The sequence below is a fragment of the Gekko japonicus genome, unplaced genomic scaffold, assembly GCF_001447785.1.
Source record: "Gekko japonicus isolate JY-2015 unplaced genomic scaffold, Gekko_japonicus_V1.1 scaffold31, whole genome shotgun sequence".
NCBI lineage: Eukaryota > Metazoa > Chordata > Lepidosauria > Squamata > Gekkonidae > Gekko > Gekko japonicus.
The window spans coordinates 816,618-842,524 of record NW_015161404.1 but is presented as its reverse complement, the minus strand read 5'-3'; the positions used below and the strand labels follow the sequence as shown (position 1 = coordinate 842,524).

The 25,907-nt window shown below is 42.9% G+C and overlaps 1 protein-coding gene across 1 annotated transcript in view; it reads right to left on the bottom strand.

The window, feature by feature from the left end:
• Positions 1-25,907, bottom strand: part of DMRT1 (doublesex and mab-3 related transcription factor 1) — an 80,406-nt gene that overhangs the window by 22,772 nt on the left and 31,727 nt on the right. The window contains exons 3-4 of the mRNA XM_015425898.1: positions 19,719-19,744; positions 5,882-6,044 (exon numbers count right to left, since the gene is read on the bottom strand). Coding sequence (XP_015281384.1) covers positions 5,882-6,044; positions 19,719-19,744 — 189 coding nt within the window. The remainder of the gene's footprint in view (positions 1-5,881; positions 6,045-19,718; positions 19,745-25,907) is intronic.

Below are 25,907 nucleotides of genomic sequence, written 5' to 3'. Positions count from 1 at the left end.
CTGCATCACCAGCAGTATTACCAAAGGAAATAAGAGATTTTGTTGTGCCCATGAAGCTCCTGAGCCATGGGCATTTGCTCCGGTCTCCCTAGCTGTAAGGGAGGGACAAAGGGGAGGGGCCAGTATGGGGAAACGGGAAGGGCTAGAGGAGGCAGGAGTGGTAGCAAGGGGTCAGGTGGGGGGCAGTCATGCTCTGTTGCCCACGACCCACAAACTCCTAGGCAGAGCCACCTAGTGTCATAGAATGTGGGAAAGACAGAAGGGTCTCTGGCTGCCAGAAACTGAGTTACTGAGATCCTAGAGGTGCATCACCACAAGGGTACAAAAAGAAGAAGAAGGCAGGCTGAAGCAAGCACGGGACTGTGGGAGTAGGTCTGAAAGAAGCTGTTCACAAGAAGTGAGGGGTTCAAGAACATAAGAGACGCCAATGTTGGATCAGGCCAAAGGCCCATCCAGTCCAACACTCTGTGTCACACAGTGGCCAGAAATACCAGGTGCCATCAGGAGGTCCAGCAGTGGGGCCAGGACATTAGAAGCCCTCCCACTGTTGACCCCCCCCAAGCACCAAGATGACAGAGCATCACTTGCCCCAGAGCCCCTATCTATACCTTGTGGCTAATAGCCACTGATGGACCTCTGCTCCATATGCTTATCTAATTCCCTTTTGAAGCCGTCCATGCTTGTAGCTGCCACCACTTCCTGTGGCAGTGAATTCCAAGTGTTAATCCCTCTTTGGGTGAAGAAGTACTTCCTTTTATCCGTTCTAACCCGACCGCTCAGCAATTTCATGGAGTGCCCACGAGTTCTTGTATTGTGAGAAAGGGAGAAAAGTACCTCTTTCTCTACCTGCTCTTTCCTATGCATAATCTTATAAACCTCAATCATGTCACCCCTCAGAAGAGGAGGAAGACTGCCCTGACCTGGATAGCCCAGGCAGGCCAGATCTGGGAAGCTACTCAGGGTCAACTCTGGCAAGTACTTGGAAGGGATCAGAGAGTTCTAGGGCCAGGAGGGCCAGAGGCAGGCTATCAAGCCACTTCTCTGAATGTTCTCCGTGCCCCAGTAGGAGTCTCTAGAGGTCACCACAACTCCCAGGCACAGACACACACACACACACACACAAAGCCTCCAAGAAGGGGAGAAGACAGAGAGAGAGCCAATCCCCACTTGTGCCATGGAAGCTCACTGGGTGACCTTGAGCCAGTCACACTCTCTCAGCCTAACCTACCTCCCACGGTGGATGTGAGGATAAAATGGAGGAGAGGAGAACGATGTTAAGATGCCTGGGGTCCCTACTGGGGAGACGGGCAGGGCATAAATGAGGGAAATAAAAATAAAAAATAAAATATGGATCAGAACGGCCAAGTGCCTCCAAAAAGGCAACTAGCTTTCTAACTACAAACAGCTGGAACCAAAAAGCCAAACTTTTTTTTGGGGCTGTCATGGACACCTTTTTCTCCAGCAGGAAACTAGGATCCAGAAAGACTCCCAAGCTCTTAACAGAGTCTTTCAGTGAAGACTGTACACCACCAATGGTAGAAAGAACAATCCAATTCAAACTACTGGCCCTTCTGGCCAGCCTCACCTCCATCTTATCTGGATCAAGCTTCAGTTTGTTCTCCCTCAGCCACCTGACCACCACACTCAGACACTGGAGCAGTAGAGGGCAGAGGCAGCAGCAACCAGTGGCTCATTCAGAGTAATATATAGCTGGATGTCATCAGCAAATCGATGACAGGATGATCTCATTAAGAGGCCTTATGTGGATATTAAATAACATGGGAGCTAACACAGTCTTGTGGCACCCCAATGTCATGTCCCAAAGGGGATGATTCAGCATCTCCAACTGCAACTTTTTGTGAGAGGTTTGACAGAAAAGACCAGAACCATCTCAGCATAGCTCTGCTGCCCACACCCACCTCACCTTCCAGGTACCTCTGCAGTATCACCACATGGTCCACCCTTGTCAAAGGCTGCTGACAACAACAAGACAGGTGTGTTCATTTTGTCCATCTGAAGATGGATAGCATCCACAAGTGCTACCAAATCAGTCTCCGTCCCAAACCCATGTCTAAAGACAGACTGAAAAGGATCAAGGGCAGATGTCTCATCCAAGTATTTCCGGAGTCGCTCTGCAAATACCTGTTCAATAACCTTCCTTTAAAAGTACAGGTCTGTACTTTTAAAAGTCTCAAAATACTTTTAGGATAGTCTTCAGTTTTGTTACTCTACTTGGATAGAAGCATTTTCAAATGCCTCAGCTGTGATTCATTTAGATCAGGAAAAGACCCCACAACAAATGTTCTTGGAACCCACCCCCTGTATTTCCCTCTGTGGATCAAAATATTTGGTGGTATGAAATGACATGGAATAGCATTCACCTACAAGATAGGATGGGTTTTGCTCATACTCAGGATCTTTGCTTATATTTGCTGTTCTTCATACAATAAACTCATTGCCATAATGTGTGCCAAAGAAAAGCAACATAAATAACTTTAAAAGAGAATTAGACAAATTCATAAGAGGACAGGGCTGTCAACAGCTATTAGCCATGACTGCCACAATGCAAACAAGGTATTCATTTATTTACTGTGTAAAAGTAGCCAGCTTAAGACAGTGATACTTTCTCTATTAGATTTAAAACTAAAAACCCCATAATCATAAAAATTTAAGAACCAAATACAGTAAACATCTTTGAATCATTATAAAATTTCACATTCCAACTTGCTGGCAATACAGGTGTTCCATATTCTACCTACAGATGTCAGTTATAAACATTCATGTTCTCTCCCCAGCAAGGCATTCCCAAACTTTGGAGGCAACCACAGAAACGGCCCCGATTTGCTGCTCTAACTTCCTCCCTGACACACCTCTAAACAAGGCCTCCTTTGCTTGCTCTAGGAAAATTACACTCTCTGAGGAACATCAATCCCACGTCTTGAAGTGCTTAAATGGAAAGAGCACATGAAGTCAACTGTGGCATAAGAATGTGCTCCAGCCAGATAGGGTAGGTACGCGAGCAGGCAATCTCAAGTGCAATCTCATAAGAGCATCATGTTAGTTGAACTTCAAGGTTTCAGAAGCAGGGATGGCAACAGACAAACACAATGCCCAGAAAGGAAGAGAAGTTAGCACATCAGGTATGCTCAGGGCATCCTTTATCCCAACAGCAAGACTCCACTGGCGACACAGATATGCCATCAACCAGGAGCAAACCCACCTGCATTATTTAATAGCATCATATCTTTGTCTAATCTAGACTCCACTTCATTGCTTTAAAAGTTATCCACATTAAGATACTGGTGAGAAGATAACATTACTGGATGGCTATCCCCCATTATGCTCTGCTGTTGAGTTTCCAGAAGAGTTTGGCTGGCCACTGCTGGAGACAATGGGGACCTGGACGGACCCATAGCCTGACCCAGCACAGCAATTTTTGAGTTCTTATTTATAACAGATCACAGCATTTTCAGACAAACCATGACTCTGGATTTTGCGGTCCCTTTTAAATGTCTTAGGAAACGGTCAGAAGGCACATGAGAAGGAGAGGGTTCTGTATGGCCCTCTGAGCTTCCTGGAGGAAGGATGGGATAAAAACATGACAGACGATGTAGCAATCTTGCAGGAGCTCAGCAGGTCTGGATCTGGTCAGTGCCTGAACAGCAAACCATCTGGGAGCCTCATATACAATTCTTTCAGTTCCATGGAAGAAAAGTGAGAAATAAGGTAAATTTTGGGTCATTTGCATTAAGTCCATCATTGATCTCAGTGATGTTGTTGTTTCTGTACAACTCTCTGTACTTGTGGCACTTTGTGGTCTGAAGTGTGCAGGCTGATTTGTGGGAATATGGAAGATCCCACCACTTAGCAGAAGTTTGGCAAAGTGATCTTTTGATCCATGGCAGTCTCTTGTTTCTGTGATTCAGTGATTCTTGATTCTGTGATTGACTGTCCCAATAGCATGGCCCCTGGTCCCACTTGGGTCCGTTTTCTGTAAACCATGTTAACTGTATATGGATGCAATGTTCAGATTTAATCCAACATAGCTATTTGGTTTTATACAGGTTTGGGCGCTGAATTAACTACCTGACATTGAATTACACTAGCACTCCATAATATGACACAATTTCAGGACAGTAACTCTCTACAGGTGACCCCTCCACATGTAGACTGAATGAACAGAGTGGGAGAGAGAGCACAAGTGTGCTTGAATTGGCAGTGTTGGGAAAGCAGTGTATTCCCTATTAAAACTGTGCCAGAGGAATCTACTTAGTGCGCCAAGCAATGCTTAATGTGTGCAACTGTGCACATAGGGGCCCCCCCCCCCCCCCAATTTCTTTTTCCATTCCCTAATAATGGGAGTGGAGCACTAAAGCCCCATCACAGAACACTGCAAATTCTTCTCAGGTTTTGCTCTGGGGTTTGTGATGTTACCAAGCACTGATTAAAGCCCCGTTCACTCCCTTAAAAGCTAGAGACTTACTTGAAAATAAAAACAAGAAACTGAGATTCTCCGGATGCTGAAGTATGCATTGAATACAGAATTCTACACTTGCACTGTGCAGTGATAAAATGGCAAAATACGCACTTATACTTGCAAGTCTTAGCAAATCTTTGGCTTATTTATTTCTCTTCAGCTTTATTCTCACTTCAGTGGCTAAGTATGTGGCAGCAGTTTTATGTTAATTTTATGATTCAGTCAGTTTCAGATTCAGAAGCAGCTGAAATTCATTTAGGTAATTAATGGGGCGTGTGGTAAAGGGGGAATGTATTTTGAACCAATCAAATCTCCCATTTTTGATACAAGACATCTTCCACTGTCCACACCCGTTCATCCAATTCAGCTGATGTGTAAATGTTGCCGTCAAACAAAGACATTTGTCTTGCTTTTGGACTGAAAATGTACAGCGTGTGTTTGAAATGATGAATGCATTAGGAAAAGAGTGAACTATTAGGAGGACAATCAAAAAAAGTGTGCAGAGTATTTTTATTCACACCCTTCATAATTGTACCTGTACTACTTGAGCCAGGCAGGTTCCCCTGCTATGGAAAAAAGATCTGTCAGCGCTTGGAAAACATGGCTGGAGCTCAGTAAATTACATCGCCCTGCTTGTCCACTGCTGATTGATGAGCTAACTTAGGGAACAATATCAGTATGTGGAATATCATCTGGATGAGTAGTCAATAATGATTGACCGTGCAGCACTTTGGGCAGTTTAAAAAAGCACAAGACACGCCGCTCTCCCATCTCCTCTTTCTAGAATTATGTTCGCATTTGGCAAAGTATTTTCAAAAAAGTTTCTTCTACCACGATTCCTGTTTCATAAATACCTGACTAGAGAGGGAATTTGCCAAGACCAGAAGAGATATTACAGCTAGCACTGCAGAATCTGAAACCATGTGGTCAGGCCACTAAATAAGCTGCAAAGTGTTGCTGTCCCTTAGTACTTGAAGTGAGAATAAAGCTGAAGATCAATAAAGAATGAGTGAACAAAGCATTTATGGAGCAACTGAGAAAACTGTAAACAAAATCTTTGGGCTGGATCCTTTGCATCATTAGTGGGAGATTTTGGCTGGATGCTTCCTCCCTTCTCCTTCACTCAGCAGCTAAAAAGGTAATGCTGGAGGTTGGGGGAGACACATGCACATGCACACACACACAAACAAACCCACACAAAACAAAGTGCTGCAATGAAGAGGGGGAAGCGAACAAAACTGCTCCTCTGCCTCTTCTGCTGGAGGAATGGATTCATAGGATCCAATCCATAGGCTACATTACTTGTCTCCTGAATTACATGTTTCTGACTAGATGACTTCTGCCTTGTATTTTGAAATGACAGCCCACTTGACTCCCATTATGTCTTGTTCATTATACACTTACCACTGGCTTTTGTTTCAGAGAAGGAAGGACTCTCCTCAAAAGTCAAAATCTGGGGAACGCAGGCAGGGGTGCCCACACTCTGTCCCAAGTAGGAGGTGGGGGGGTAGTAAGTATGCATCCTATACTGGGAACTCATACCATGACGGCTGTCTGGGCTTTTTACCTGTTGAGAGAAACAAAATGGAAAGTCATGTGTAACACAAATCTGAGACAGGCACGCAGAAACGTTTACTGAATCAACAGGAATGACTACCCCCTAGACTGATTTAGTTTATCAAGGAAAGTTCCCAACTGAATTTGTAATTAGAACTGCCTGCTTAAGAATCCTTGTGTTGAAATCCTCAGTTTGCTTCCCAATCTAGTTGTACCAGTAGAAAAGAGTCCATCAGCACCTTAAAGCAGAGGTATCAAACTCATTCGTTATGAGGGCCAGACCTGACATAAATGTCACTTTGTTGGGCCGGGCCGTGTGTGTCATAAAATGTAATGCCAGGTACCGGAGATATAAACTTTATAAAGGACACAAGCAAACCCAATTAACAATATTATTTGTTACTCAAAATACAAACATGCTTAAAACATTAACACATTTACAGGATTTCCTTACAGTATCTCCCTGATCTATCTGCCCACCCCACTTCCACAGCCCCTTACTCTGCCCACCCTCCCACTTCCACCGCCCCTTATTCATTAGCACTAGGATAGGATACAGGGACATAATGCACAGCCTCTGTCATCTGGCAGTAAAGGTAATCAGTTGTTCGTGGACCGGATAAGAGCCCTGGACGGGCCTGTTCTAGCCCATGAGCCATATGTTTGACACCCCGGCCTTAAAGACTGATGAAATTTGTGATAGGGTATGAGCTTTCATGAGCAGTGACTCATGAAAGCTCATACCCTATCAAATTTTTGTCAGTTTTTAAGGTGCTACTGGATTCTTATTCTTTTCTACTGCTAGACCGACTAACATGGCTACCTGTCTTGATCTAGTTGTACAAGTGGAAGTGTTTTATTTTGCCCTAAATGCTTTCAAACTGGAACAATATGACAGTTTTTTGTTTTGAGAGAGTTGAAGGTGGTATACTCAAGGGCCACCATGATATGCACACTTATCCCACTATCATTGTACTTCAAAACTTTGGTGAGATCTTCAAAAGCCTACTCTGACCAGAGATAACTGTGAGACCATTGTCTATATTGCTTGTCTTTCGCATTACACATTTCTCCAGAGATGATATTTGTCCCTTAGTGTGTGGCCATCATGGAGTATACAGCTTTATCATACCACGCTATCTTGTTTCAAGGTGTCCTGTATTCTCATATTAAAGAAATTCAGACCATAATATCAAGATATTTATATAATCCTTACTGCCTACTTTCTGCATTCCTCTAATCCAGTAATGAACCTGGTCCTTACAGCAGCCTCATCAATCATGCAAATGATTTATTCCAGTTTTGGACTGACCCAGCAACTGGAAGCTGTGCCACAGGAAACTGAATTGACGTTGCTTGATCAAAATTTATCTCTATGGTTCATTCATATACCCACATAATATGGTCTAATTTGGACAACCCTTTTCACCTATAATAAAGGCCACAAACAGCAGTCAGGGTTGAGTTACACGTAGTAGGTTTATGGCTGAATGTCCAGATTCAGAAAAGCCAAGGCTTTAATCAAATTTATCCTTTGACCTATATATGCTGGATACTAATTGAAGAACTGTCAGAATGTACAATCCTGTTTGGGATGTTATCAAAGGACAGAATTTCTAATATGGATCCTAAAAGTTCATCTTTCTTTCATATACACAACCTGCCCTATAATGCTACCAACATTATTGGGAACCTCTCTGTACAGTTTAACTTTTAAGCCTGCTACACATGCCATTATCTTTCTTTGCTTTTCTTTCTGGGCACCCCCTAAAATAATCACCAGACAGGGACAATATTATCCTTAGCAGCAATAAAATGGCACCACTATCCACTGGTGCTGAAAGGTTGTCTAGTTTGTTTTCCTTCTCCTGGGGATGTGAGCAGTGACCTGTTTCCTTTCGAGCCTTCTTGTTTTTTCCCCTCCTTCCCTATTATTATTAAAAAAAACCCTACCCTAAAACCCCAGGATTCAATGAATTATTACAACTATTATTATTAGTATGTGGTAGCCGGCTAGCAAGAGACATGTTTTATAATCTTATTACCCGCACCAAGTCTGTGAACCACGGTACGACCGACAGATGGAGGCTAGGCTCCGCAAACAATCTGCGTTGGATTAACCACTGAAGAAAATCTAGAAAGCTTTAGGTTTTGTTTTATTAAACTGCTTAGAATATACACCACAGTAAATCTGAGCCACAAGGTTTCCTTTTTATAGAGCTTAGCTACCCTATTTTATAGTAACAGTAAAGAACCAGCCAAACATAAAAATGCTTGACCTTAGCACTGTATTATAAAGGGGACCTAGAAGATCATTTACCCAATGAGGATGGCGAGAGCTTTGTATTCACTTTCTTCAAACATTGAGAATTCTCACCTTGACCTGATAAGAGGGGATGGGTTAGGGTCAAAAACCACACCATAACCCAGGGCATGAAGAAAAAGGCTAAGAGGAATCTATCAATTATAATCCGCACAGTTTTTATAATGAAAAATTATGCACTGAGGTGAATTTTCCGATATCCCAGCCATCAATAGCAAACTACTTTTGTGATTTTATTGCTCTTTTTTTCTTCTTCATTCTGTACAGTACTGGGTACATTCTGTAAGGCTGTACTGGGCACAAGCAGATCCATGGAAAGCTGAACTTGTGAACCCTGGAGACCCCCATTACCTGTGTATTTCTAAAGCATACGTTAAGAGCTATGCTCCATCTAAGCTGTGGAGTCTTGAGAGCAAAAATTCTATTTTGTGAGCAACTGGCATTAAAGTTGTGAGCAAGCGATTTGGCTACTGCATAAATTGGTTTGTTCTGGAGTCATCCTCCCTGAGTTAAGACAAAAAAAAATTGAGCTGGAGGCTAAAAAACTGTGAGCTAGCTCACACTAACTCAGCTTAGAGGAAACACTGGTTAAGAGTGCAGTACTCCTAGTCATATACATTGTTAGCCTAGCTTCTCAACTTGTCACTGCCCATACAGGGAAAAGGAAATGTGTACATATTCACAACATATCAGCCTCTTACTATATGGGAGGGATCTGACTGCTTCAGGCAACAAAGGAAAGGTAGAAATAGCTGACCTTATACCCGTCCTACAATGACCCGACAGGTCACAAGGTTGCTATGGCTCCTTTGGACTCCAGAAAAAAAATCCCATTGATTCTTTCTCTCTGGTAAATGGAGTTCACAAGACCCTCAAGGCTGGACACAGAAAACAGGTGATACCACTCTCATGAGCGATGCAATAAGCATCTTCTGCCATGGGCTATTTACAGGGCTCATCTAGAGGAAGTGCCCTTGTTTCTAATTATTAAATTAAGTACTACTGTTCAGCACTGTTCAGCACTGACACCTTAGGACTGTTTGGTGTTCTTGAGTTCCAATTCTAAAACCTTCTGAGCACTGTTACCAGTATGGCCAGGGTGGGGTGGGGGGTGGAATCGCCACAGTGATTTACCTACCATTTGATTCCAGAGTGAGCTACACAAGCACTATCTATATCTGTCCCACCTTGATAGACAAACTTAATTAACCTTTGCTATTCTGTTCCAACCTACTGTTTTAGACAAAAGCAGTGACCCACAAACAATATGTTACCATCAAAATCTCAACTGCTGTGACATCAAGAGATATAGCCCTATCAGCAGTATCGGAAAATAAACAGCTTAGATTAGCTTCTCCAAGAAATGTGGATTATATTCATGTCACACTTGAGCTGTCAGAAACATTAGGTTACTTTTAGCATAAATCTGTATTGTGAAGGGTATCTTATAAATGCTGTGCATGAGCTGCTCCTTGCATGGCGACTGGTTTAAGTTGCTGAGAGTCCAACAGTACTTTAAGAATTCCGGACCCTCTGTTTAAGATAATGCAGACTTTTTGTTTGTTTTTGTAAACTAGTTTGTCATCCCCATGCCAAAAAGATTCTGGCTAGCCATTAATCCATAGTCCAACTTTCTGTTGTTTTCTATTTTAGAGACATGTACAATCATATAATGTGCAAGGGATGGCATTCATCTCTATCCTTCCTCTTATTTAATTTGGTTTATGTAGTTATTTCTAGGCTGTTGATTATCATTCCAGTTTCCGTGTTGTTTATCATTCCAGTTTCCCTTCAATTGTATCTTGACTACTGCAACTATAGCATATATTATTCCTACAGTCTACAACAGGGCTGGTAAAATATTCCAGATCCTTTGGAGTATTTAATAACCAGAACCAATGCTCCCTCTAAGCTGTGGAGTCTTGTGAGCAAAAATTCTATTTTGTGAGCAACTGGCATTAAAGTTGTGAGCGAGCGATTTGGCTGCTGCATCAGTTAGTTTGCTCTGGAGCCATCCTTCCTGAGCTAAGACAAAAATGTGTGAGCCAGAGGCTAAAGAACTGTGAGCTATCTCACACTAACTCAGCTTAGAAGGAACACTGACCAGAACTAGTAAAAGCAGAGAGAACAACTATTTAATGCACTTACATTACATTTTGAGGAGGAGCCCGGCAACCATGCACTGGAGGCACAGTTGTGTGTGTATGTATGTATGTGTATGTGTGAGGAGACTTTCCAGCTCTGGACAAGGATGGTTTCTGATGCTATGCCCCCTACTTACCAAACAACACTCTTCATGGGAGCCACAGTAGGTTAGGAGTTTGGGAGTGCTCCTGGATGCTTCCTTAACAATGGAGGCCCAGGTAGCAGCCACTGCCAAATCGGCCTTTTATCACCTTCGGCTGATCAGGCAGCTGGTTCTCTTCCTTGAATGCAATGACTTGGCAACAGTGATCCATGCTATGGTCACCTCGAGACTGGACTACTGTAATGCCCTCTACATGGGGCTGCCCTTGTCTCAAATTCGGAAGCTGCAGCTGGTGCAAAATGCCGCAGCCAGGCTTTTGATGGGACTCCCAATCTGGGAGCACATCCAGCCTGTGCTAAAAGCATTGCACTGGCTGCTGATAGCATACCGGATCTTTTTCAAGGTGCTGGTTCTTACCTTTAAAGCCCTTTATGGCCAGGGACCTACATACCTGAGGGATCGCCTTTCCCCACATGTACCCCAGAGAGCACTGCGATCAGGGACCCAGAACTGGCAACAACTAGGGCCAGAGCTTCCTCGATGGTGGCTCCACTCTGGTGGAATGAGCTCCCAGAAGAGACCAGGGCCCTGCGGGACCTTCTGCAATTCCATAGGGCCTGTAAAACGGAGCTCTTTCATCAGGCTTTTGGAGCCACCACCATTGCCACATCTGACGGCCTACAGCTAGAGAACCCTGTCCCTCCCTGGGACCCTGACGATAACCTGAGCTAACCGCCTGCGACGGTCTAAGAGATCAAGAAGCCAACTGCGATAAGAGAGAACAACCGCTGTGTAATTAGTAATACTAGCACTTTACTATGTTTTTACGATTAATTGTTTTTAGGATTGTTTAAATATTTTAACTATTGTTGTTTAACTTATATTTTATGTATCTGTAAATGTTATGTTGTTTGTAAGCCGCCCTGAGCTGGCCTTGGCTGGAAGGGCGGGGTAGAAATTTAATAAACAAATAAAATAAATAGTATCTGATAAGTTTCCTCCTGTCTTGAGGCACCAGGTAATAGGAATATAAGCATCCAATATGGTGACCCTCCATGCAGGCAGGTGTATTGACGTACCAAAAACTGTTTTCATATAGTGAAGTCATTGGGTTGTATCCTACCAGTGTTTCCACTGACAAAAGAGGGAGGAGCTGCCACATTTGACCACCAAAGGGACTATTCCAAGGATCATCAGGGAAAAAGACACGCAGAGTAGGGGCTGCAGAGAGGACTGGAACCAGGTGAGCTCCAGTTCACTGTGTGGGGTAGAGCCAAACAAAATATGGTTCACCAACTGCCTTCTGAAGACTATAATGATTTGCTAAAGGGGTTGCGGATAATATTTTTTAGTTCAGATGGCATCTACTTTCAGAGTCCGTATTCTGAAGTGCTTAAATTATGTCTGTTGCTTTTTAAAAAAATCCTTCACACACAAGTTGCTTAGGTCAACAAGCTCAACACCCCTTGTAATTAACAATGTAATATATCTCTTGGTACAGCCAATTAATTTTTCATTTTAGCTTTCCATGGCAGTTATTTTATATTTTCTTCCCTAATCATTGCCATCAAAAAGAAATAAAAACAGAGCTACCTGAAAGGGAACATGAAATTCCTCCCCACCCTCCATGTTAAATGTAAAAAATAAAGCTTTAGATCTGTAGATTATATTCAGGAAAGTATTCAAGGACTTGCATTTGGGGTTTTGGAGGCCCGTTCACAGCCACATCCTTTCATTAGAAGCCATTTGATGACTAAACTACAAGGATAAGCTCTCTATGGAAGGTTCTAGAATTCCTGTCCCTATTTGGACAGGTTCGTGACAGCAAGAACTTAATGTAAATGCACATTGGAACAACATACTAGAATGAGACGTGGATGGCAGCTACAAGTTGACTGATCCAGAGAATGGACTATTAGATACTTAACATGAAGGCTCCTTCTTCTCTGAGGAAAGGAGGATATCTTGGTGGGAGATTCCCACTGTCCATTCAGGGAAGAAGGAGCAACTTTTATAATGCCTTCTAAATGTGGAGATAGATGACCACGTCACCGCCTTGCAAACCTCTTCCACTGTAGCATGTTTAGCAAAGATTGCATTCATGGCAGCACTCCTCACTGAATAGGCTGTAATTCCAGGACTCTCTGGTTTGTGAAGTTTGTATGCTTTGATGATACAGGCTTTAAGAGATCTGCTGATGGCTGACTTAGACATTCTGTTTCCCATGTTTTGAGGAGATAGAGAGATGAACAGGGAATCTGTTTTCCTGATGTGCTCTGTTCTGCATATGAACGTCTTTTCAAACCTCTCCTAATGTATAGCGTATGCCATGTCTTTCCCCTTGAATGTCTGGGATTTGGACAAAAGGAGGGAAAGCTGATCTCTTGAGATCTGTGAAAAACAGAATTGGCCTTTAGTCGCAACATTGGGTTGGTTCTCAAAACTGCTTAAACTTTGAGGAAGATACAGAGCTCAGACTTGATGGCAAATGCTCCCAATTCTGACACTCTTTTTGCAGAGGTGATGGCTTGGAGGAAGGGAGTTTTCATCCTCCTAGGGCAAGAGGTACTTATGAGGGACGACAGCACTGTATGCAGTTTCCATGTTGGAAAGCTATGTACTTGTGGAGGATCCTTCAAGGCCATGCCCTTGAGGAATTAAATGACACAGACTGATACCTTTAAATTGAGGTAACACTGTGGATAGCACTGCAACCTGGCATCTGAGTGTGGTGGTCTTCAAACCTTTGGTGAGACCTTCCTGCAGCAAGGCTAGAACTGACTTGGTTTGAGGGTTTAAAGAATCAACTCCCTTCATCCTACACCATAAAATGAAAGCCTTCCATGAGGTATTATAGATCCTGTTGGTTGATTGCTTTCTGGAAGCCAGAAGGGTATCTATGACTTCTGTGCTGTAGCCTAGGTGAAGAAAGTTGTCCCTCTCAATTTCCAAGTGGTCAAGCAGAGCCACTCCAGATGTGGATCTAGACTGGACCTTGGAGTAGCATGTTTGACGATACAGGAAGTCTCAGAGGTGGATTAGTCAACATCTGTTGTAAAGGTGAGAACCACAGTTGGTGAGGCCAGAAGGGTGCCACTAAGATGACCTCTGCCTGTTGTTCCTTGATCTTCCCAAACAGCTTTGGCGCGATTGGAATTGGAGAAAAGGCATACAGCAGACCCCTCAGCCAACATGATGTTAGGGCATCTGTCGCTTTGGCCTGGGGATGAAAGAACCTGGTAAACAACCAGTCTATCCGATGGTTTGTTGGGGATGCGAAAAGATCCACTAGTGGGAAACCGAAGTGGCTCGTGATTAGGCTGAACAGGTCTTTCTTGAGAGACCATTCTCCCTGTTGGATTACCTTGCATGTTTGTCAATCTGCTTGGATGTTTGCGGTTCCCTTTATATGTTCTGCATTGATTGGAGCTAGGTTTTTCACCACCCATACTAGAATCTTGGCCATTTCCCTGTGGAGTGCTGAGGATCTTGATCCCCCCGTTTGTTGAGATACGTTTTGTACGTGATGTTGTCTGTTCTTACTAGGACATGGGAATAAGATATTGTTGGTCCAAAGTAGAGAAGAGCTAGGTAGACGGCTTGAAATTCCAAAAGATTGATGTGCAGTGTTGTTTCTTTTTTGCTCCATTGATCCTGCTCTGGTTCCTTGTTCAATGTCGCTCCCCATCTGGGCAGCCTGGCATCTGTGAATATCTGTTTCACTTCTGGAATCCAGTACCTCTTGCCCTGTAGCAGGTTGGGCATTTTATACACCAGACAAGGCTGTACTTCACTTAGAGTGGAACCTGAATGGATAGGTCTTCTTTTCTCATGACCTGCATCTGAAAAGGTCTTAAAAGCTGTTGTAGATGCTTTGTGTGGAATCTGCCCCATTGTATCACATCTATGCTTGAAATTAATAAACCGATCAGCTTGGTGAATGTCATCAGTGAAGCAGATCTGCTCCTGATTATTGACGCCACCATATCACTTGTCTTTCTCGCCTTCTTGTCTGGTAGGAATAGACTGTTGGACGTGGTGTCTATGATCACACCTAAGTTCTCCAGCCTCTGTCAGTTCCAAGGAGTTCTTCTGGAGTTTTATGAGGAATCTGTGAAACTATAAGCATCGAATGGTTTTCTCCATGTCCTCCCTTGACTTCAGCCAGGAACTGGACCTGATTAGTAAGTTGTCCAAGTAAGGGTGGATGTGAATAGCCTGTTCTCTCAGCTTTACAACTGGATTGATCAGGATCTTGGAGAAAACCCTCAGGACTGTTGAGAGTCTGAATGGTAGAGCTCTGAACTGCAGATGGTTTTCTCCAACATAGAATCGCAGGAACCTCTGGTGTCCTTGAAGGATTGGTATTGCAGGTAAGCCTTCATCAGGTCTATGGAGGTGAGGTACTCTTCTGACTGTAGAGATTTGGTGATCAATCGAAGAGTCTCCATTCTGAAATGCCTCAGCTTCACAGATTTGTTGAGGCATTTCAGATCGAGAATTACTCTCCAATCCCCATTCTTTTTTTGGAACCGCAAAGAAAATGGAGTACATTCCACACTCCCATTACCAGTGTGGAATGAACTCGATGGCCTGAATGCTGAGAAGATGTTGGATCACCTTGCTGTTTCTGAGTCATTTGTGAGGGTTCTTGTGGGTGGAGGAGACTAGGAATCACTCAGGTGGGTGTCTGGCAGACTCTATGGTGTACCATTGGTGACTATTTCTAGTGCCCAACTGTCAGCTTGGGAGTCGACCCAGACATCCTTGAAATGAAGAAGATGTTGTGCCACCAGAGCGGATAGCAAGTCACACCTTGGAGAGTTTCCCATCTCAGTCAGGCCTGTCTGTCTTCTTGTTTGATTGCTTTTTGAATCTGGGGTTAATGTTTCCCCTTCTGAAGTGCTGTCTTGACTGAGTCCATTTGGATCTTCTCACATCTTGTTTGAATCTAGCTAGCATATGTCGGGCATGAAAGGAAAAATTTCCAAAGGGCCTTCTGTCATTATCTCTCAGTGTTCTGGGGAGCACCTTTTTCTTATCCCTGATCTCCACCAGGATCCTGTTGAGTGCATCCCCAAACAGCCTGTTCACCTGGAATGGGCAGGCTGTGACTATGGCCTTAGAAATGGTAATCAGCCCACCATACGCATAACCACAGTGTCCTTCCAGCTGCTGCTGCTGACGCCATGGCCCTCAAGGAGAAAATGAAGGAGTCCAGTGTTACATCTGCTGCGAAGGAGGCAGCCTTAAGAAGTCTGTTGAAGTCAGCGATTGTTGTCTGGGAGCAGTTGAAGGACTTCCTAGTCCAAACCAATGCTCCCTCTAAGCTATGGAGTCTTGTGAGCAAAAATTCTACTTTGTGAGTGACTGGCATCAAAGTTGTGAGCAAGCAATCTGGCTACTGCATAAATTAGTTTGCTATGGAGCCATCCTTCCTGAGCTAATGTTGCACATATTAGATTCCATGTCAAAAATGAAGTCAAATGAGGAGGAAGATCTATGTTTTATTTCAATTAACAAAAAAACAGTTGGACCAAATAGTCCATCCAAAGTTGACTACTTTCTTCTCAGCATATTCAGGAAATATGCTTCAATTAATGGGAAAACAATTAGACCAAATAGTTAATCAAAAATGGACAACTTTCTTCTTTTTCTTCTTCATCTTCTCCTTGAACCTATTCTGAACATATTCAGGAAATACATGATATTTTATACATGGACTGACATCATCGAGAAAACAATATTCAAACAGCATAATTGGTTACAAAAGACAGTGGTAATTTGAGTAATAATCCTCTGATTGGCCAGATATAAAGAAACATATATCTACATCAAACTAAGTGTTTACTTAACCTAACCTAAATGATAATGGGCAAGGATTCTTCATACGAGACTAAAATCTTATCTGACCCAGACATTGAAAGGTTTGCCCTAAGAACTACAGAACCATGAACTTTGTACCTATTATGTTGTCTGCTAACAATATCAGACCTACAAGAGGAAAACCTTCTATATAAAAGGTCTTTCTAACATCCTAATAAAATATTACTTAAATAATAAATCTATAAAAACCAGAGAAATATGAATATGAACAATCAAGAAGAAAGAAACCTATATATAAAAATCTTTCTATTCCCATTCATACTACAAGTCCCCCCTTTGGTACAGTGACCAAATATAGGCTCACTGCTACCACTATCAATCTCTGTGCGACAACAAAACGTCTTTCACAAAAATGTGTGAGCCAGAGGCTAAAAAACTGTGACCTAGCTCACAAACTCAGCTTAGAGGGAACACTGGTCCAAACTATGGCTGCCTTGAACACTATAGAAGCTGTAGCAGAGACACCCCAATTACCATGGCTGTGGCTTCGTGTGCCTTCATTAATGTCCATGCTATCCCTAATGGAACCTTGGCCATCTTCTAATGGTAGGCCAGAGGACTGAAGTGCAGTAACCAGAGCATCAACCAGTGGGATCTGTAAAAACTCATAGGCATAAGATGGTAAGGCGTATAATATTTTAAATAAATCCTAGAAACTGTCTGTTGGCCAGTGGTTTAACCCACTCTTCTTTTAATTGTTGAAGGCTTTCACGGCCACAGTTCATTAGTTGTTGTAGCCCAAGGTTTAATTTCAACCGACTCAGTCTGAGCAAACCAGCCACAGTTTGTAACACCCGAGAAAGATCATCGGGACCAGAGTCCATGAAGAATTCGAGAAATGGAAAAACTTTCTCACCTGCACTGGATCTAGGGAAGAATTCTTTATTTCCCTTTGATCTGCACTTGTGAACTGGCCCTGCAGGAGTTTGATTATCTCCAATCAGGGTTTGATGTAGATCTAAGGTTGCTAGCATCTTAAACAATAGGTACTGATAGTCATCTGACTAAAAACAAAAACTTAATGGACTGTTCAGGGATCTCAATATCGCCTTCCTCTTCGTCTGAGAGGAACTTACCCTCTTCCCTGTCATCTAAGTCATTATCTGACTCTTTCTGTGCCACTTCAGTCAGCCAAGTAGAACCTCTGCCAAGCGATGGGACTTCTCCTGAACCCTTAAGCCTTGAAGGAGAAGAGAGAGGACTGGATAGGGATCTGCCTGCTCTAAGGATTCCCTGGTGACAGGAGTGTTCAATTTCTTCCCTCACAGTCTGTCTAATGAGGGAGAAAAATTCTGGAAAGAGATTAAAGGGCCCGGAGTCAGGTACATTACCCTTCTGTCAGCCCAACATGGTGTCCTCTGAATTGGCTGCTGGCTTGATGGAAGCTGTAATTAGTGTCTGCTGTTCATTCCCACCAGCTCCCGCTTAGCCTTCTTTCAGTGGCACTGGGGAATATACTCTGGATTGAATACAGGAGGAACAGCTTGGTTGGTTTCCAGCATCAGGTGGTACATGCTGGCTCCGTTGTGAGGGCACTGCTTCCAGATATGCCCTAGTTGGTTGCACACAAAACACCGGGGCACTTTCCTCTCCTTGTGTGGTGACTTCACCCCGGGGTTTGAGGGACCATTCTGCTGCTGTTGGGCCGGCTCTCCTGTCACCTCTGATGGCTTACTGGACCGAGGTGGAGATTTAGGGGACTCCCTCCTACCCCAGTCACAAGGGGGGCTATACCTCTGCCCTCCGTAGGCTTCAGTCAGTCGCTCGGCCCACTGTCCTGCTTCCTGGAGAGTGGAAGGACTCTTGTCCACAAGGGGGCGCCTAACATGCTCTGGAAGAAGAGCCAGGAACCTGTTGATGCACATCAGGGCCTTGATGCGGTGTGCGCACTCCAGCCGCAAGCCGGGAGTCCCCCGCTGCGGCTCAAAAAGCATTTGGCAACCCTACTAGGCCGTGCTGGCACAGCCCAGATCATGACAACTTAATTTTCAGATTCTCTTCTGAAACATTTTCTGTGCAAACCAGCTTTCTTTCCATTCTATTCAATGGCAACTCAAAAAGTCCCTTCTATGGCAATAAAGCTGGCCCAGTCAAGAGGCTGCTAAGTACTCTACCAGACACATTCACCAGCACCTTTTCCCAGCAACTAAATTGTAACAAATGTTCAAGGTGAAAACTTCCAAGGGTACAGCTTTGGTTTTCAAAAAATTGGGAAGTTCTACCCAAGGAAAAACTAACAGTCCAAATTATAGTATCCCAAAGGTACAAAAAAGAAAAATGGATGTTCTATTAAAATAAGTGATCATTATTGCTTTAGTAAATAAGTGACTGGCACCAGCTACTAAGCACAAAACCCATGTCATACCCTTTCTTAGAACCAACCCAATGACATGTAATACTATGCAAGCTTTCGTGTTCCCCAGAATTCTTCATCAAGCCAGATAATACAAAATAAAAAAGAGGGGGGGAAAGCAGATTTTTTCAGGTTATGATTTAAGATCTTGTTATGCCAGTTTGTGGTGGATCTTCTGGCACGCAAAGAAGAACCTGGTTTAAGTTGCTGCAGGCAAAGGGCCATAAAACCAAGAGGTAATAGATCAATTAAACTCAATAGCAATAAGGCCCCTTATGTCCCTAATTTCTGTCTTTTCAGTGAGAATTCAAGCTACTAAACCAATAATGTATCTCCTATTCATTACACAATGTTAATACTAGTGTACCACTTTGACACTTTCACATTACAGTCATTACTATTGTTGCTCTTTTAAAAAACAAATGATTTCCTATTACATACTTCTGGTTACTTGCTTTTAGTTAACTGTTTAGTACAGTTGAGGTTCTATATGTGTTTTATGAGCGCCACTCAGATGGGAACTGCCTGCTTCTTGGGTGGCATCTTGCTAGGCTACTGCAGTATGTGACTTATTTTTGTACACAAGATTCCTTTATCATCACAGCTACACCTGGACCTGACAGAATCACTGGAGGAGACTCTACCACCATCAGCTCTGCAACAGGGTCTGGAGAAGTTGCCGGGGTGTGCTCACCTTGCTGCCGCCTTTCAGACCGACGATAGGTTGACACCCCTTGGTAAACATCGGTTTGCCGGCTGGGTTGCGCAGGAACATTTTCAAAGTCCTTTAAGAACTGCAGGAAGACGACTTCCTGTCTGGCTTCCGCGAATGGCGGACGCATCCTCGGGTCGCTCCCGAGGGCGTCTCGCCCACCCGCTCCTGCATGAGCATCCGTCCCTCTGAAAAGAATTGAACATAATGGCTGGTTAAGAAACAGAAGAAGTAATTTTTAGAAGTCTCACTTTCAATACATTTCAGACCCCGCAGAACGATGGAGTAGCATATGGGGGGGGGGGTTTGACACATGAGAAGAAGGCACACAGTCAGAGGGACAAGCAGGACCAAAGCATTCCCAGTGACTTTTATCCTTTGAGATCCTCCTGCACACCTTGGAAACAGCATCGTTAGTCCAATATTCTGTCTTCCTATAATAGAAAGAAGACAGCACTTCAGCTAACTCCCTCCTTTCAGTATGCCGAGATATGCACTGCAGATGAATGGGGATATGCCCTTACTGTTCCCCCACCTTTGACATAAATGCCAGGATTGGAGGAGTTTTACACACAGGGGCAGCACAAAGTCACATCATGGGCAGGGGGAGCTGAGTCACTAATGTCAGTGACATCTCAGAAAATAGCCAATAGTGAGCTACAATTCTTATGGTCAACATACTTAAAAATCAGAGTAGAAATGGATTTACTATTCAGAAGAAAAACCTTATTGCCCGGAGGCATGGACTGGGTTGTCACCAATATGCCTATGACACACAGCTCTATCTGTTGTTGGACGGCTAGTCAGACTCTAGTCTGGGCGATCTGGACCTGGCGTTCAAAGCCGTGGCTGGTTGGCTTAGACTGAGTCGACTGAAATTGAATCCGACGAAGATGGAAGTCCTGTGCCTGAGTTGGAGCGGGCCAAGGTTAGGAATTCCTCTCCCGACCTTCGATGGGATGCCATTGGTGCCACTGCCGGAGGTTACGAGTTTGGGAGTACTCCTGGATGCCTCAACGATGGAGACCCAGATAGCAGCCACTGCGAAGTCTGCTTTTACCACCTACGGCTGATTAGGCAGTTGGTTCCCTTCCTTGAACGCAATGACCTAGCAACAGTGATCCACGCAATGGTCACCTCGAGATTAGATTACTGCAATGCTCTCTGCATGGGGCTGCCCTTGTCTCAGATCCGGAAGCCGCAGCAGGTGCAGAATGCAGCGGCGAGGCTGTTGTTGTGTCTTCCTGTGCAGGAACACATCCAGCCTGCCCTAAAAGCACTGCACTGGCTGCCTATAGCATACCAGATTCAGTTCAAACCTTGGAAACAGCATCGTTAGTCCAATATTCTGTCTTCCTATAATAGAAAGAAGACAGCACTTCAGCTAACTCCCTCCTTTCAGTATGCCGAGATATGCACTGCAGATGAATGGGGATATGCCCTTACTGTTCCCCCACCTTTGACATAAATGCCAGGATTGGATGAGTTTTACACACAGGGGCAGCACAGAGTCACAAAGTCACAAAGTCACATCATGGGCAGGGGGAGCTGAGTCACTAATGGCAGTTCCGCAGGGCCTGTAAAATGGAGCTCTTCCACCAGGCTTTCAATTAGGGGGCCGCCTTTAACATCATGGCCCTGGCCATAACATTGACATCAACATCATTGCCAGCCTAACGACCAACAGCCTGGTTTAGGGGTAGGCGACCATCCAATTGTTGAGAGAACGCTGCCATCCTCTATTGTAGTTATATTTGGAGTAGTTATGGTTTTATATATAGTGATTTTAATTTAATTCTCTTTTTAATATTGTGGAGTCTTAATGTATATATTTATTGGTACATATTGTAAGCTGCCCTGAGCCTGCCATGGAGGGCGGGATAAAAATGCAATAAAATAAATAAATAAATAAATAAATAAATTTGCCCAGGTACTACACTTTGGACAGTACAGTAGCACACTGGCATTTTAAGGGGGATGAATGGACTATGCATAACTAAGGAGAATAAAATACATATTCACACACACACACACACACAAAGACTGACAGGTTCTGTAATGCTAGCACAATGGAGCATATCCTCTGTGGATTTAAGATGTAATTCTGCAAAGTGACCCCATCTGAAGAGAACTGAGAAAATGCATTCCAGGAATACGGTTTAGCCGGGCTATCATGTCAGTCCCCAACATCAGACCAACAGTGAACCATTTGCTTTCCTTTGCCTTTGTACATGCAGACTTTACACAACTCAATCCTAGTATGATTTAATGATGATAATTTGATTTAAACTGGATAACAGTATTAGCCATACTTATAGCTACAAATGGTCAACAGTGCTGTGTATTAAAGATTTCAACAAAACAGCCACAGTAGAAATTAAAAGCCTTATACAGTCAATAAATCTGTCTGGGCATCTTTTGGATAATTCTTTTAACATAAATCAAGAGTACATATCCAATATGAGTACTACTGTTTTCTTGGGAGAATTATAGGTGGGTAAAATTTACCACAAGATGGACCAACTTCCTTATAGGAAGACACTAAAAAAATAGCTTGTTGTCTTCAGTTTAGAAAAGAAATGTCTAATAGGATAAAAACTGAAACATATGAAGTACTGATTTTTGAAAGCAAATGCAGGAAAATTGAGCATTTTACAAAGTATAGTTACTATCAGAACTATAGAATACTAGAGAAAATGAATGCACAAGTGTAAAAAGAATAATCTAAAATTCACAGCCATGGAAGAAATCATCTAAAGGGATGAAGGCAAAAAGATTCTAAAACTACAGAGGGAGCCTTAAGTTCACTCAATAGAATTAAAAACATAAATTAGGAAGCAGAATAAAAGATGGAGTTTCTAGTAGTCAGGAGAAAGGATTTTTCATCGTTACATCTCAATTCACCTCCATGTTTTAAAATCCTTAGACAGCATCTTTGCTACCTCACCCCACAGTGTGAAATGCAGTTCTCTCTTTCATTCCAGATCAATGCACCATATAATATATACTGTTATTGATCCTTCCATGTTGTACAAAAGGCTTCAAGCATACACCATATTAACAGTAGTTAGCAATAATTCATTTCAGGAGAGGGTGTGTATTTTTACAGTACGTCTTGCTGTGGGGTCAAAAGCTGCAGGAGAAGTTTGACGTTTCATCTATGCAGCCAGTGAGCCCAGGCTGTGTGCCACTAGAATTGGTAGGACATAAGACATGCCCAATTGGCAGCTCTCCCATGATGGCATTTAATGCTCAACCAGCTGTCCCCAAAATGACGGGGGTTGCTTGGAGCAACAATTTCTATGAACATGCAAGCTGCGTTATATTTTGTGTAACACTGCTCTACCTAGCCTAGTAACTCCAACCACTACACCATGTTGGGTCTCTTCTACTATAAATAAAGCATGTGCTCTCCCATCTGATCCAACAAGGTCGTTTTTATGTTCTAGACCCTTGGATGCTGGTGTTAAATTCACTTGACTTGTTTATATGGGTATATGCAGAATCCCAGATCAGAGAGAGAAATTTTGTGCTTCTTCTTGCTTCTTAGGGTCTGATCAGCATTCCCAAGTAAACACGTGCCAATATTGCTAATCCTGTAAAAAACACAATCCAGTGGATTATCAAAAAACTCTCCGGCTTGCCACATCCTGAAACTGAGCCATAAACACTTGAAGTCCTCCATGATGTCATATTACCTTAATTAGTAGTATTCAGAGACAGGTTTCTTCATAAGAGGGCATAGCTAATTCAGGCACTAGTCAACTTTTACCAAAAAAAAAAAAATACCAAAGGCTGGCTGCAATAATTTCTTAAACGGAATGAAATCATTCACATGTGCAATAGTTCTCTTCAGATGGCAAAATAAGTTGAGGTCTCAGCAGTTTACCCGAAACACTGCCCCCTCCCAATGAATGCCTCTCCCTCCCTCATTAGCAGACCTGGCGGTACTTCAGGCTACAGTGGATTTGTTCCGTTCACAGCTGCCTTTGAGGTCTGAGGCTGGACCTTGAATGAGGCTGGTGTGAAATCACTCCCTAAAGCCATAATCAGAAACCAGTGGAACAATCTGTTTCTCCCACCAGGCTATCATGACAGAGCAATTCTTGTGTTCCAGGATATCACTGGTAGTGGGCAGCTTTTCTGCTAAGACATCAAGTCTCGTTCCTGAAGGGGAAAAGAGAACAACAGAAACCTGAATCTCACTGGTTTTCTTCAAGTAAACCTGACTTCTCCAAAAGAAACTTCCCTTGCAACTTAAAAGGGCTGCTGTGGTTTCAGTGATGCACTTGCAGTTTACTACAAAGTTAATGTGCTACGCAATATTCTCTCCAGACATGGCTGTGTTTTTTTTCTGGCCACCCCCAAAAAGAACCATTATCTGTAATTACCCATTACCAGGCATAATTATTTCTCCTAGGCTGCTCTACAACCCCCCGGATTTGATGCAGTTACAGCTCACTGCATTATGTTATCAAGGAAGCTTTCCTGACCTTTAGAACAGGACTCACCATACACACAGAAGTGGACAGTAAATTGTTTGAGCATGTGATTTATCATACGGGTCCCTTGGGTGGCCTGTATGCTTAGAAGTCAGAAATGTTACTTGTGCCCACTGCCAAACGCTAGAGATAGCACAGTACTTACCAGAACAGTTCACAATCAGCTAATGCCTACCATGATTCCGATACGGTTTTAGTGCTAAAACTAATGAAGGGCATTGAAAGTATTGAACTGCACAGTGGATCACTACCCAGGCTCAGTAGCTGCAGGAGATTTCAAACATCTTCCCCACGTGTGGTACCAAAAAACCAAGAATACAAGCTAGTATGCCAGTTGCTAGGTCATCAAAACGTCTCACTTTTATCTAATGTACTAGTTATCAGGAGATCAATTTTTTTCTGGTATGTTTTTTGAAGCTTCAGCTGGCTGCTGCAGGAAAACTGCTGTCCCAGCTTCTCCCAGTTAACAATTCATTTGCTACTGATAAGCTTTGTACATCACAGCTATCCAGTAATATTTCATTACTGGATAACAGTTACACATCACAGCTGGAGTATGCTGCCGAACTATACCACTACTTACCATCCTAAGGTTTCCATCTGTAACTAATAATAATATGACAACTTGCCCATTGAATAACTATCTAGTAAATCTGAACAGGAATATCATAAGAACAAGTCAGATTTAGTACACAAAATACAAGGAGCGCAATTCAACTCCTCCTTCTGTTTAACTAGGCAAAAACATCTCAATGGAATTTTTAAGTACTTCACAATTATTTATTTATTGTGAAGTACTTATATTTAAAATATTTATGTCTGCCTTTCTCCTCAGCATCTTGGGGCCAATTATATGGTATCCATATTTATTTCCACAGTTTTTACTTGTATATGAAAGAGATCTAAAATCGGTCTTACATAAACTACAGGCTGTAAACACATCATGAAGGGTAAAACCATATATTTAGTAATCCCCACTTCCTTACATTCTTGCTTATAATTTATGAAAACCCTAAATAGCAGTAATCTATTATGTTCAAAGCTATTTATTTCATTAAACAGCTTCAACAACATTACATTCAATTTAGTAAGTGGCACGTCCATTTGCACTTATCGGATAGAACCCTGTAAGCTGGGGGAAGTGACATTTTACTAAGCAGTTGAGTGAAATGCTGCCTGCACATTTCTCCTTATGTTTCCATACCCATCAATGCCAGAAGGGTAACAATAGATTCTAAAAAATTGGCATGGAAAGTAAAATGCCACTTCTGAGAGTTGAAGATCTCTCATGAACAATGCTCCGTCTAAGCTGTGGAGACTTGTGAGCAAAAATTCTACTTTGTGAGCTACTGGCATTAAAGTTGTGAGTGAGCCATTTGGCTACTGCATAAATTTAGCCATCCTTCCTGAGCTAAGACAAAAATGTGTGAGCCAGAGATTAAAAAGCTGTGAGCTAGCTCACACTAACTCAGCTTAGTGAGAACACTGCTCATGAGTGATAAGGGAAGGGGAGGGCTTCAAGGGAGAACTTGTGCTGGCCTTTATACAATTCAGGCTGTGAGGTGGAATTCTGCCAATTCAGTTTTCTGGTATTCCATGCACATCCACCTTTCATGAGTGGTATTTAGGAAGGCACAGGGATTGCAATAGGATGGGAAACATGAACTATTTGTAGTTTTCAGGATATCTCCACAGAACATTTTGAGATATGTGAACCCTTCTGACTATTCCTAATACAGCAGTGAAAACAGAAGTGTAATTCAAATGAGAGTCATGTAAAAAAACCCGACTTCATTAAAAAAACAAAACACAAAAGATGAAAACTCATGGAAGGAAATATTCCTGATTA